This window comes from Heloderma suspectum, chromosome 2 (genome assembly GCF_057233095.1).
Source record: "Heloderma suspectum isolate Gila_16-S chromosome 2, 16-S_ref, whole genome shotgun sequence".
Lineage (NCBI taxonomy): Eukaryota > Metazoa > Chordata > Lepidosauria > Squamata > Helodermatidae > Heloderma > Heloderma suspectum.
This window is the reverse complement of record NC_139459.1, coordinates 222411031-222424890: the sequence shown is the minus strand read 5'-3', so window position 1 is coordinate 222424890 and position 13860 is coordinate 222411031. Positions and strand designations below refer to the sequence as shown.

The 13860-nt window shown below is 45.7% G+C and overlaps 1 protein-coding gene across 3 annotated transcripts in view; it reads left to right on the top strand.

The window, feature by feature from the left end:
- Positions 1-2667: 2667 nt before the first annotated feature.
- ST6GALNAC2 (ST6 N-acetylgalactosaminide alpha-2,6-sialyltransferase 2) overlaps positions 2668-13860 on the top strand; it is a 44678-nt gene continuing 33485 nt past the window's right edge. Inside the window, exon 1 of one of the 3 annotated variants that reach the window (XM_084838199.1) lies at positions 2668-2893. In XM_084838199.1, the coding sequence (XP_084694325.1) occupies positions 2676-2893 (218 nt within the window). In that variant the 5' untranslated portion in view covers positions 2668-2675. The remainder of the gene's footprint in view (positions 2894-13860) is intronic. The other 2 variants (XM_084838201.1, XM_084838200.1) reach the window with 2 other exon arrangements.

Sequence of the window (13860 nt, the reverse complement as noted above, 5' to 3'; positions counted from 1 at the left end):
GGTAGTGAGGATCATGCAGGTCGATGTACCGGTGCCTGGTGGAAAAGTAGCCCCACCATAGGCAAGTGATGACACTAGATGTGTTGAGGACAGCTGCAGTTGATGAATTTCTGCCGATCCTGCAGCTGTTCCTCACAGAGTTTCTTTAAGGAAAAATGATAGCAGCCCTAGCTAGGACACTATGCCGTTGGCAGACAGTTAAATTTTGTGAAGGTCCCAATAATGATTTTAGTCAGACCTGAAATCTCAACACATCACATGCAAGCACTTTCCTTTACATCAGGGGTGCAGAACCTCAAACCCCCAGGGCCAAATTTGGCCCTCTGGAGGTTTTCTGGATGGCCATGCCCCTTTCACATGGCCCTCCCTCTTTCTGCCCACACCAAGTATTTGGTGTTTTCCCAGCTTTGGGGCAGTTTCCACCCCATGCTAAACCGTTGAAATACCTCTCCTAAGGCATAGTTACTGGCAACAAGAACTTTAAGCAAAAATGTGGCGGTATTTTTGGTAGTTTGGCACTGCCCTTTTGCCTTCCACCCTATCCCGTTTGCCTTGAGCTCTGCCCACTCACCACTGGAATACGCCCCCCAAAGCTTCTCTGAAATGGAATTTGGCCCTCAGGTGGGAAGAGGGGCTGCTTTACATCATAGTTGAGTTGGTGGGTCATAAAACACGGGCAGGTGGTCTGGACTGAGATGGTGTTATGCGAACTGTCTGTCCCTACCCTACAGCATCATTTAGCTTGAGGGTCAATCCAGTCCCGCAAGTATTTTAGGAGCACATTCATGTAATAACATCAAAGTGACAGACATGTAATTCTCTATCACACCTCCAACTGTCTCTCTCTCTCTCTCTCTCTTTAATCTAAGTGGGTGTAAATGTGAACAAGGCTATTGGAAAGGTGAACATGAGAATTTAGTGTTGCTCAGGTAACTCTACTGATGGGGATTTAAGAGGCTGCTGGAATTTTCATTTTCGATTCGTTGAGTGAGGACTTCGGGTGTGAATCTGCATAGGAGCGTGTGTCAGATTGATTGTGGGCATGAACAGGAGTGCTACATGGGGGCAGCTTCAGACCATGGCTACACCATTCTTGCATTAACAGGGAGTACTACATTACGATTTAAGCCTTCAACTGGTGATTACTTAAGGTGTAATCCTATGCATGTTTCAACAGGAAAAAGCCCTACAAGTCCCGGCATCCCCCAGCCAGCATGGCTGGCTGGGGAATGCTGGGCCTTGTAGAACTTTTTTCTGTCTAAACATGCATAGGATTGTGTGCCCTTAGGGAATCATGGGAGCTCCAGCTTGACAGAAAGCAATACCTGAGTGGGAATTCTCCCCCTAAACCCCAGAAGTGTGGGAGCTGTCTGTGGTCACCTAGCAGACCGAGGAAGGAAATGGTGCCACATGCTCAGAGGCTGTCTCATCTTCCCCGTTGCCTTGGCAGCTATTACTTCAGACACGTCAGGGGGCTGAGCTTGGTATTTAGAAGAGCCACCCGGTTTGGTCCATGGCTACAGATAGTGTGGAAATGGGTGGCTGAGGGGGTTTTCCCTTCTGTCGTTACACAGGATGGAAGCCCGAAAAGCGGCGTCACACGCGCGGCCACTAGCGTCCGAAGGCACTTTCAACCGAGTTCTGTTGACTCCGGCAAAGTTACCATTGCGGGGGGGTCGGGGGGTGGGTGTCAAATTCATTTAGGGAAGGGCGCGGGGTGGGGCAGGCGCATGCTTATGAAAATTCAGTGAGGATATCGGTAATGGGGCATTTGGGAGAGGAACGTGGGGGGTTCCCGTGAATTTTTCAGCTTTGTATGAAGGAAGGCAGGGGCTCCACAGGAAAAGCGAGGGGGAACGATTAGCAGAGAGACTCAATCCCTTCTCCATGGCCCCTCTATTTCTTCAACTACTGGGAGTAACTCTGAAGATACAATAGATGTGCTATGTCTCTCTCCTACCCCCCCTCCCGCCGCCGCCGCCGCCGCCCGGCCGCCACACACCGACACCCACCCAGACTTCGTGGCACATTGTGTCTATGTAATATCGACACAAAGAAGGAATTTTCTGTGCTTTTCTAAAACCGTGCGTGTGTGTGTGTGTGTGTGTGTGTGTGTGTGTTGTGGGTTTGATCTAAAATCAGCTATGTATTTATTTCATTTATCCATCTATCCACGTTTTGGGGTCGAGGCTGGAGAACGAGCAACTTCCAAAAATGGCATTTCCCTGCCTGTTGGAGTAAATGTTTGATCACCAGCAGCTCAGAGTTAACAGTCGCTTCAGAAGTGCTTTCTCCCCCCTCCCCGCAAGCAAGTCTGAACCAGTTAGTGAACTGCTCCCCCCCCCCCCCCCGCTTCCTCTTCGCGATCCTCCGAAGGTGCCCTGGCAGCTATCAACAGATGGAAGTGCGCGGGGGAGCGGGCGGCCGCAGCGAGGGGAGGCGGAGGTCTCTATTTCGGCGCCGCACAATACCCGAGCCCCGGGAGACCTTTTCCAGCTGGGCTCAGGAGTGCCTAAGCAGGCAGGAGAGCCGGCCCCGAACAGCAGCCCGCGCAAAGAACTTTGCACAAGAGCTGCAAGAGCCATGCAGCGGCGAGGCGAATAGAGCGCCCCACTTTGGACGGGCGCGGCGTTGCTGGAGAGCAGAGGAGGAGGTGACTCTGATTTCGCTTGGCGATGCCTGGGTTAGGGTGCGCTAGGAAACTAGTCCCTGTTGGGCAGGCTTCCTTCCTTCCAGTTCTTCCTCCCCGGTGCGCTTTCAAACTTTCCAGGATGGGCTCCCCACGGTGGAAGAGGCTCTGCCTTTTGCTGCTGGTAGGGCTGACGGTCTCTGTCATTTTCTATGGGCACTACTACACGACGAATTCTCCCGGAAGACCCAGGACCGCATCCAGGTAGGGCTGGAGGGCTTGGTGGGGCGGGGGGAATGTTCAAAAATCAGGGGAGCAAGGAACAGTCCTAACCCTGCTCGTTACTGCAATGCCAGGGAGCTGGAGGCTGTTCTGAAATGAGGGGGATCCACTGTGTTTTGCGGGACAGTTTTGATGTATCGGAATAAGGCGCAATCCCTAAAAATCAAACGAGGATGCTGCTTAAGAGGCATCTGGCAACCCTATTAAGAGGACAGAACATTAAAGGCTGGCTGAGGAGTGATGAATATTAGCTCTTCTTGTCTAATATCCTTTTGTTTGTGTGTGATTTCTTTTGATCTGTTGGGTTCACAACCCAAAACACGGTTACTCAATTGTACAAAAAAAGACACAGGTTCGTTTTTTTAAGGTGTGGGGAGAGAGGTAAAGATTCTAAATGAAATCTTGCTTTCAGAGATGTAACTGCACGTGTTCGTTCACAATAGAACATGCGCCTCCAAAGCACAGATGCACCAAAGTGTGCATTAAACAACAAAGCACAGCAACCACAATGCTATCTTGTGTAGAGAGTGAGGAGGGACAAAACAAGGCAGGCAAGTGTTGGAGAGGAGAAAAGTATTGTCCTCCCCGCTCCCCAAAGCCTCAGAATAAAAGCCAGCAGGTCATGCTAATTACATTCAGCAGAGTAACGAATGCACGGGAGGAGCTGAGACTTCCAGATGCCTGCATGTTCAAGGATTCCATGCAATGATGGCATATTCTCAAATAGTGGGTCAGGAGGACCAGCCAGAAGATTGGAGTGTTTTTAGAAGGGCATCACCAGATGGCTTTAGTTTTGGAGATCAAGTGCACTGTTTCAAAAATTCCACTCTTGGTGGTGTAGATGTGCAGGGTGCTATGGTCCATGTGCTACCTTCGCCACTCATCTCTGAGAGAGCAGCAGCATAGCCTTCGCAGTTCACTCAGCCACTATGTCCTCTGTTGAATGGGAAAGCATCTCAGGGAAAAGATAACTGCCTTTCTCTAAGGCACTTCCCACCCTGCCGTTTGTACATTAAAGCCCCCATATGTAAGCAGATGGTATACAGAGGTACATTAAGAGAAGTGGTGAAAGCAATAGGGATGTCAGAGAATTCCGCCACGGATCTCGGTGAGGCTGAATGCCAGTGCATTCAGCCCCCGGAAATCCGTGGCGGAACGAAGCCCAAACGCCCCCCCCCCCACACGAAATGGGCCCGGAATGGAGCACCTATCTGCTGCCGTCCGTGCTGATTTGCGAACGGCGGCCACGTCTGCAGCCACCGTTCGCTTCTTCCATATAGCCGTGATAGGCTACATAAATACTTACTTAGCCTATCATGGCTAACGCAAGGATGCCATTTGCGTCCCTGCGGAAGCCATGATAGGCTACGTAAGTATTTATGTAGCCTATCACGGCAAAACTAAGGGAACGCAAATGGCGGCAGTTACGGCGGCCGCCATTTGCATTCCCTTTTTTTTTTAGCCTGCGTAAATATTTATGTAGGCTATTGCGGCAAAGAAAAAAAAAAAGGAATACAAATGGTGGCCCCTATGCCACGTAAATATTTACGTAGGCAAAAACGGCAAAAACAAAAGGGAATGCAAATGGCGGCCGCCGTAGCCGCCGCCATTTGCGTTCCCTTAGTTTTGCCGTGATAGGCTATGTAAATACTTACGTAGCCTATCACAGCTTCCGCAGGGACGCAAATGGCGTAAAAAATACGTAAAAAATACAGGGATGCAAATGGCAGCGGCTACAGCAGCCGCCATTTGCATTCCTGCAGGCTGCCCAGCGGCCGGATGTCCGGCTGCGGGCGGCCCTGGCTGGCGGCTCTGCGGAATCTCCGCGGAGCGAAGCCAACCAGAGAGAATTTCAGGGGGAGGGACGGAGCGCCTCCCCCGCATCGCGAATGTCACCCTTCGAAAAGGTAAGTGACTTTCATACATCCCTAGAAAGCAAACACTATCTGACAAGTACTAGTGGTGAAAGTAAACAAGGGGGCTGGAAAGATGCTACGGAGTCCTGGCAAAATATTTGTTCCACATTGCTCAATAAATATAAAGCACCTGTACAGCATCATGTGAGTTTCTAGGGATAGATCTGATCCAATTTCATCACTGCCTAAGAGATGAGTGAATGGCTATGGAGGGATGATTCTCTGTGAATGAACTGGGACCAAAAACACAAAACCTAAATTGTCAAAACAGTTTGGCAAACATCACAAGAAAACTACTTTGGGGTTTCACACCTTGAATTTCATTTAATCATAAAACTATGTTTACACACACACACACACACACACACACACATCTCAGTGTTTGAAAGGAGAAAGCTATCATGTCACAGCAACACCCACATTCATAAATCTGAGTTTGAACCCCTCCTTTTTTTCTATGTTGATTTTTTGTTCAGTAGTTTCAAATGTAGTAGTAAATTTTCTGAATTACATGCTCTCATGTTTCAGCTCTGGTCCCAAACGAAGAACCAATTCCATTTGTGTATATCTCTGGTAATAAATAAATAACGGGGGGAGCAATCCTACGGCCGCTAGTCAGCAGCTAGATGGCCATAGGATATCTGGTTTTCTGGGTACCAGCCTCCGAGTCTGCGCTCCAAGGTCAGTTCCCGGAGAATTGGCCTTCCCTCCCTTCCACGCAGGCAGAGCAGAACAGCCCCGAGCTCTGCGCTCCAAAGAGGAGTGTGGAGCGGCCAAAACGGGGCATTACGGAGGGCGTTCCGAGGTGGGGAAGGTGGAAATGCTGGCACAATGCATCCTATGTGTCGTCCAGCGGCCTCTTCCCCCATTCTGCCTTCCTGCGGCTAGACAGCCGAAATCAGCTGTCTAGCTGCAAATGCAGGGCAGGAGAAGCGCAGAGGGAACGATCCCCTCCGTGCTTTCCTGCCCTGCATTGGATAGGCGGCTGCCTATCCCCATAGGATTGTACCTTAAATAATCTAGGATCCACTAAACTATATAGAAGTCTTGTATGTGGATCTAATGCTGAAAAGCCTTCAAAAATCTCAGTTCAAGTTAGTGCTAATTTAGGCATAGTAAAACACCTTGCATGCTGACCATACCCTGATAGTAGACACTTGGCTGGAGGAAGGGTGAAATTGGCCCCCAGAACCCCTGAAATTGCCCCTCCCTGGACTTAAGTAAGATTATGGCTTCATACATGGAGTCATATCCCCAGACCTGTACCCTTGGTTCTGTGTGGTCCCTTTCACCACCCAGAGCAAACAGACATGTGAAGCGATGTAGTGCAAACCCACTTCTGTTTACAGTACTACTCAAAAGCTGTTGGAGGCACTTTTTGCTGGTTTGATACACGGAAGCATGTTTGTAAAAATAGCTATGTTATTCCAGTTCACCTGGGCCATCTCTCTGGAACTCACAAAATAGCCCAAAAGATACATGTCACCAACCTGCATTTAGGTCTGGGTTCAAATTTTAGCTCATCCATTGAGGCAACTTGATACATTTAAAAAGTTTTACCTGAGGACTGATGATTGAATACAAAATACTAATGAATGGTGTAATCTATGAACGCCATCATCATATAAATCAGTTTTGTCCCTCTCTTGTGTATATTTTGTAAACCAATGATTTTCCTAGTAGATATTCGTTCTGCAGGCAAAGACCATGTGGGTGGGTGGTTTCACAAATCACACTATAATAGTATCTGGTATCTGTGGAATGATAAAGTGCTTCATATACGTTATCTCAGCAATCTTTTCAAAACCCAGTGGAGTTGGCCAATATTAGCTTCATATTATACATTCAGGAGTTGAGAGACAGTGACCTGGTTTGTACGATCATGACAGCCCACTATGGCTTATTAGCCATGGCAGATTGCGTTGCCGGCGAGCGCCAAGTTGCCAGTCCAAGCCCCCACCGCCACGGCATCTTGTTACGTGCATAACTGGTGAGGGTGAGTTGTTCATGCGGTTACCAAGCCATCCAGAACCCATGGGCTGTTTTAGGGTTCCAAGTGGATTGTTAATCATCCCAACAACCCATCCTCGCTGGGTTCACATGTAACAAGAAGCTATGGTGCGCCCCTGCTGTGCCCTGAATTTTCAAAATGGCGGCTGCCACCACAGTGAGAAGCCCTTTGGGGAAATTCACCCATAGTAGCTTCTCATTATGTGGAAACTGGGCCAGTGGCTTGCCTGTATCCACCCAGCAGGTTCATAGTTAATCTTTGAACCAGGGACATCCAACAATCGCTGCGCATTTGAACCTGTACTTGCTAATCCCCACGTGCATGATGTAGGTTGCAATCCTATACACACTTACCTGGGAGTAAGTCCCATTGAACTCCGTGAGGTGTACTTCAGAATAGACATGTATAGGTTCACACTAGGCATTACAAAACAGCTTTGTGTAAGTCAGCTTGCCTCAGCTGCAGTTCCCCTAGGTATGAAATGAGAATGTGAAAGGACTGTTTATGGACAATAAGAGATGGACTACTTTGCATAGCAATAGAGCTATTGTGCAGTTAATGGCAGGAGGCAAGGAAAACCTTTTAAACATGGTTAGCCAATACATCTTGGATAATTTATGTCTACTAGCATACATTTTCTTTTCCACATGTTGATCTGGCATGTCGATGAATCCCTAATAGCTTGCCATGTATATAGGATGCCAGGTGTGATGGCTGTTTAGCCTTCTGGAAAAGAAATCATCCTCCATCGTTGAGTGTGGGTGACTCTGTGCAACTTTAGCAGTAGTAGAATTATTCATTGCCATACACTGAATATATTGTGCGTGCGCGCGCACACACACACACACACACACACACACCCCATCACCCACCACCAAATGCAGAACTGACTCTCCACAGTCAGATAATACAGATCTTACAGGCTAAGACATTTTGCCACCTGTGGCAAATAATAAAATTGTTCCCCCTCCCATTTCACATGCAGAAGCCAACGCTCTTGATGGCACAGTGTGCTCCACCACACCTGAGGACAGCAAGCTAGCTTAGAGGGTGCATAGCACCCACAGGTGTGTCCTCCCAACACCTCACTGCTGCTCCCCCCGCATCTGCTGCCTGAGGCAGCTGCTTCACTCTGTCTTTTAATAGGGCCGGCCCTGGATAATGCAGTCAGGAGGAGGGTAGCAATGGCTGGCTACAGTCTACAGTGCTCAAGTAATCGTATGAGAATCTGGTCATCTATAACACTTCATGAGGCAATTGACTACATCCCTGCTTCTCCAGATATCTGATTGGTTGTAGGTGAGTGGTAATAGCCACCTTGACATATGGTCTAATGCTACAGAATAAAATGGGGCAGCTGCCCGTGTTAGTCTGTGGTATGAAAACAAAAAGAGTCTGTGGCACCTTAACGACTAACAGTGTTTTATTACTAAGGCGTGAGCTGTTGTGGGCCAAACCTACTTCGTCAAATGCAGGAATGGATAGAAACAAGATGGAAAAGTCAGTTACAGGCAGGTAGAAAGCAAACATTCCATTTCAATTAAAAGAGACATCTACAGTATTAAAGAAAGCGAACTACAAGATGGGACTTGGACTCTACAGATGGTAATGACTAAGCCATTCAGATGATGGCTTCTCTGAAGGGCCTTCTCTCTGGTGGCCCCCACTCTGTGGAACTCCCTCCCTAGGGAACTCCACCATGCCTGCTCTTTAATGAGCTTCCGCCACACATTAAAAACGTGGTTGTTCAGGCAAGCATTTGGGGTGGGTTGGGGGATTTTTAGAAATATGGTGTTTTAATGTAGAATTTTGTTGTTTTAAAACTGTTTGTATTGTTGTACATCTCCCAGAGTGGCTGGGTGACCGGCCAGATGGGCAATCAAGAAAATAAATAAATAAATAAAATCTGTTCAAGCCAAGTTCCAAAGTGTTATACTTAACAATTAATGTCAACTCAGAGGTCTCACACTGAATTCTGTCCCTAAAGTTCCTCTGTTGCAAGGCAGCCACTTAGCTCCTTTTCACTTGGTTGCATGCTTACCATGGTGCATTTACAACTGGTGATCTTACAGTAAATGGTTCTCTGTAGGCACCCTATGGCTGCAATCCTATGCATACTTACCGAGGAGTGAATCCCTCTGAACACAAAAGACTTATTATTTCCAAATATGTATAAGTTCAAGTTGCATGTATAATTGATTTAACTTTTGCATCAGGCAGCACATCAGTAACCACTAGCAGAATTGGCATGCTCCTGTGCTGAATAACAGGCACTCACAGAAGACTCTCCAAAACCTGGACATTATGAGGAAATTATGAAAGATTGGAGCCTAGGTCCATGTCACAGTGATCTTTTCAGTTGTCAGCGTTAGGCACACTTTACCAATGATGGCTATTTTACAGTCCTTGTGGCTAAAAAAAATTAATATCCAGACGAACATATATATCTTTGTAAATTAATATCCAGATGTAATATTCTTACGCCAAGTTAGAAGTTACTTTACCTGCTTGGTCTCTTCCATGACTATACAAGGAACAGTCCCTTTACTTACTCTCCATAACATTCTCTGTCAGTGACCCTCCTTTCAAATACAATCAAACTTGGGAGGAACATTATTTAATACACACATAGTTACATGTACCAAAAAAGAGTACTAATATTTTCTCCATTTCTGCGATGAGGGCATATGGGAAGCCACACAATTATGGTTTTGAGAGAAATGTATTTATTTAACATATTTATAAATCGTCCCACCACCCAATCGGCTGTATCCAATGTTAGTCTAATTTAAGTCCAGTTCAGTTCAGTGGGTCTACTCTAAGTAGGACTAACATTGGATACAACCCAGTGGGTGTCTGGGACAGTATACAATCAGAGAAAAGCAAACAAAAATCAACATGATACATCAGAAAGAGAGTTACTTTAACATCCATTACAAAGGTTGACAGAAGAATGCTGTTTTCATAGCCTGTCTAAAACATGATAATGAAGGGGCCTGCCCACAGTTGGGGCACTGCTACAGAAAAAGCAAAATAAATATATCTAGCAGCTTACCTTCTACCTGACATTTGTGCAGGGAGCATTGGATGTGAGGGAGCATTCAGACCTGATCCCCCATCCTGCATTGTGAAGTGGTAGAGTCCCAGGAGGGCTGAGTGTGTACATCGAAAACACATTGAACAGGCTCTTGAAAACACACCCAGAGGTGGAAGTGGGACCTGCCAGTCTCTTCTTACAAATACACATGTTCCTCCTCTCCCCAAAACTGTTCCATTATTATTGCCCATACAAAGCTAGTTTAGGCTGTAGACCGATGCTGTGACCGCTTACAGTGGTTGGAACATATTCTCAGCCTGGCATGCCCTACTGTCTTTTGGAGGCAGGTACCTGTAAAAGTATTTCCATAACACCTTGAAAATGAAGATATTGTTCCTTTCTCCAGAACATCATAGCTCCACAGAACTGAAATGAATGCACATTTCCTAGTTCAACGTACTGAGAGTTCCATAATACTATTTATTTTTGAAATGTTGGTCCTTGTATCTCAGGAACTTGAAAGGCTCAGCACTTCCTCAACTTCCCCACTCCCTACTCTCTTTTTCTGTTATGGCCCACCTTTTCAGTATCCCTGAGCTCTGTAACAGTGTGATATGGTAAATGGACATACCCATCTTAAGCACTACTGTAGAATAGAAGAGTTCTAAGTCAGAGTTTACAGACAATCCGTTACCATTCATTTACTTTAGGGCAAGGGTGGGCAGAAGGTAGATCAGGATCAAAGAGAGATCTCCCGGTGATTTGCAGTAGATTGCCAGGGGTTTCTGACATCCAGTCCACTAATAATAGCAACAACTACGAAGCTTTTCCCCACTCAAACTAGTTTGCTGAAAAAGAGTACTTGAGGAAAACCTTTTGATGGTGAGCTTGATTCTGGTACTGATCACAAATTCCTAAACTGAACATGTGCTCAGATGCACCTTGTTCCTTAATTCTTAGTGTATGTCAGCCTACTGAGCCACAATTTTGCACTTCGCTCTTGTTGGTGGACCTCAGGGTTCTAGTCAGAACCAAAGCAGATCCTGCAAGTCTGAATTCTGCCCACCCCTGGTACTTTAGGAATGTCTTGGAATTCAGAGTTTGGAGGAAAAAATGGTCCAGCCTGTTTTTCACCCTTTTCATTTAAACAGAAAATTTTAAACCGAACTAACAATACACATTTTGTAAGGTCTGTCAGGGGATTAGAATAACGTGTGTCAAAAACATCTGATCGTATATTTTCCACAAACAATTCAGAATGAAAGATAAATGAGGAATGTTTGGCCCAGCGTTTCATAATTTCCCCCAGCTCTGTTAAGATATGACAGACAAGTCACTCCTCTCTTTGCTGGCATGGAAAGTTCCAGTTTCCATCTCTGCTCCATCAGGACTATTTCCCAGACTACTTCCCAGACCTTCCACAGAATAAACATTCATGTTTTGTTCTTGCTTTCTCTCTTTTAACAAATCAAAGGTACGTTTTCAGTGGGCTAGGAGCTGATAAATCTATATTTTGGGGTTATGAAGAAAACAAATGACAAGGAGCACTTTGCATCACAATTGCACCCATCTTTAATCCAGCTAAAGGGAAGAAGAACAGTTTTTTTTCCCCAATGAAAAGCAGCCTCAAAATGTTAGGATTTTGACATAAGTAACTGTGGAGAGAAAGGTCTGCTTAATACTTCCCCCGCAACCCCCTGCTCCCAGCTGGTTTTTCTCTGTGGAGTTCCAGGTGTTCATTTACCTGTATCTGGAACCCTGCAGAGGAAAAAGCAGCTGAGGGGAGGGAATTTTCAGCAGAAAAATGACCAATGGGATAAGCACACACCCCAGTTGCTTGTCAAAGAAAGAACGGGAAAGGAAGAAATGAATTAGGTGCATTTATACATAACATGTTGTAGCATGTCCTTAAGAGTAATACAGTGTAGAAGGAACTAAATTTCATGGGCTGAAGAGACACCTACATTGGCACATAGCATTTGGGGAGAGGGCAGGGGAAAGCCAGTCTTTCTTTGAGGATGTGTGGTACTAGCTATTGTGCTATTCCCTTGTAGGCTTATCTAACGTTCTACTTAATTGAAAATAATAATTGTTTGCCATGCTTTCAGTGAGTAATAAATCTCATCAGATACTCCCACCTGGACCATCTATATTCAAGAAGCTGAGCAAGAAATGCTTGCACCCACCCACGCCCTCATAATTCAGCCATACCTGGGAATATGCTCCCAGGGCTGCAATCAGAACAGACCATTTGAATATCTACTAAATAGATGCATGGATTTATTCAGTTTCTTGCTGTCCATCCAGTGCCTGGGAGAGCAATAAGTAGTATCTCTTGCACAGCATTTCTGTTCTTTAACATGCTCCACAAACCCCAACACATTTCTCTTCATTTTATAGATTTCTGGTCTGCCCCCTCTGGGGTCCCCCAAAATTAAAAGAATAATTTCTAGCCCCCTGCTGTGATTTAATCAGTTCTGAAGGAAAACCACAGATAATTTTTTAGGATGAACTTTGAAGATGTGTGTGTGTGTGTATGAATGAGAGAGAGAGAGGTTGATTTTGCCATTAGCTTCTCATTAGTTTACTATATTTGGAGACACCCCTTCTTTTAGTAATGCTAGTGTGTACAATTAAGGATATAATCTTTTGATCTGGGGTAAATAAGGTTTGGAATCACTCACTTCATAAAACTGGAATGCTAGGGGATTGAAACTTTCACAAATATGCCTCTAATGACTTGATGATGGAACAGAGATTGCTGAGTTTCCAGGGTAATTAGTAGGTATGGCAAGGAGGCTGGAAAGAAAAGCAATCAAAGCCCATTCTGTGACTCTGGGTTTGTCTTTGTGACACTTCTGATGTGATCATCTACAATGTCCAGACTGGGAAGTTTTAAAATGTTTGCTAAATTGAATGTTGGTGGTTCCCTACCTTCTTATGAGCTATTTAAATATGTCAGTGAAATCAAGGCAGCTGAAATTAGGAGTATATCAAGGGTCCCAGTCCATTGGGAAACCTAAGTTCTTCCATCTCTGCCATGGGATCTGTGTCTCTAGTCATACTAGGCAAACTTCCTTCCCTGGAATGGATCTTCCTTCACCCTGGGGCAACTCATACACTTTCTCCCCATTGACTCTGAGGGTTTCCCATCATGTCCACTTATGTGCCTTATCACTTTTGTCTCTATCCCAACCGAAAGTACCCTCCATCAATCTAGGATGGACTAATAGAGCAAATGAGAAGAATGGGATTAAAATGGAGTGTGTGTGGGATAATCCTACATGGTCTAATTCACAAGTAAGCAACCTGGTGTCTTCCAGATGTTTTGGACTACAACTCCCATCAGCCCCAGCCAGTTTGGCCAGTAGCCAGTAATTATGAGGATTACAGTCCAAAACACCTGGAGGACACCAGATTGCCTACCCTGGTCTATTCAGAGCAAAGTAAAATGGTTCCAATGCCCCAGACCTCCATTTCTTAAATAAATTACTGTGTTGGCTTTCATAACTGCCCTACCTTTGCATGAGCTAGAGACCACCTTTTATTCAGATCAGTGGTTATCAGAGTTTCTGTGTTAAAGTAACCCTCTTCACATCAGCTCATTTGTTGCAGAACTCCCAAGTGTCTGCCAAAAAATGCCAGCACATTGCAGAAGATTGTAGGGTATGTTCTAGGGCAGCCTCCCCCAACTTGGTGCCCTCCAGAAGTGTTGGATTACAACTCCCATAATCCCCAGCCAACATTGTAGGAGTTGTAGTCCAACACATCTAGATTGCTCCAGGTTAGGGAAGGCTGATCTAGGACAACAGACTGAATTCAAGCAAGGCACAGGCTTGGTGTGTTGGTGTCAGGAGGCCCTAGCCGGCCTCTTTCGGTCTACTCCAGTAGCCAACTCCAGACACAGACAAAGGATTCTTTTCAAGGCTTTATTCCTTTTATAACTTAATAACTCTATCACCAGCGACTAAGCTATGAACAGCAG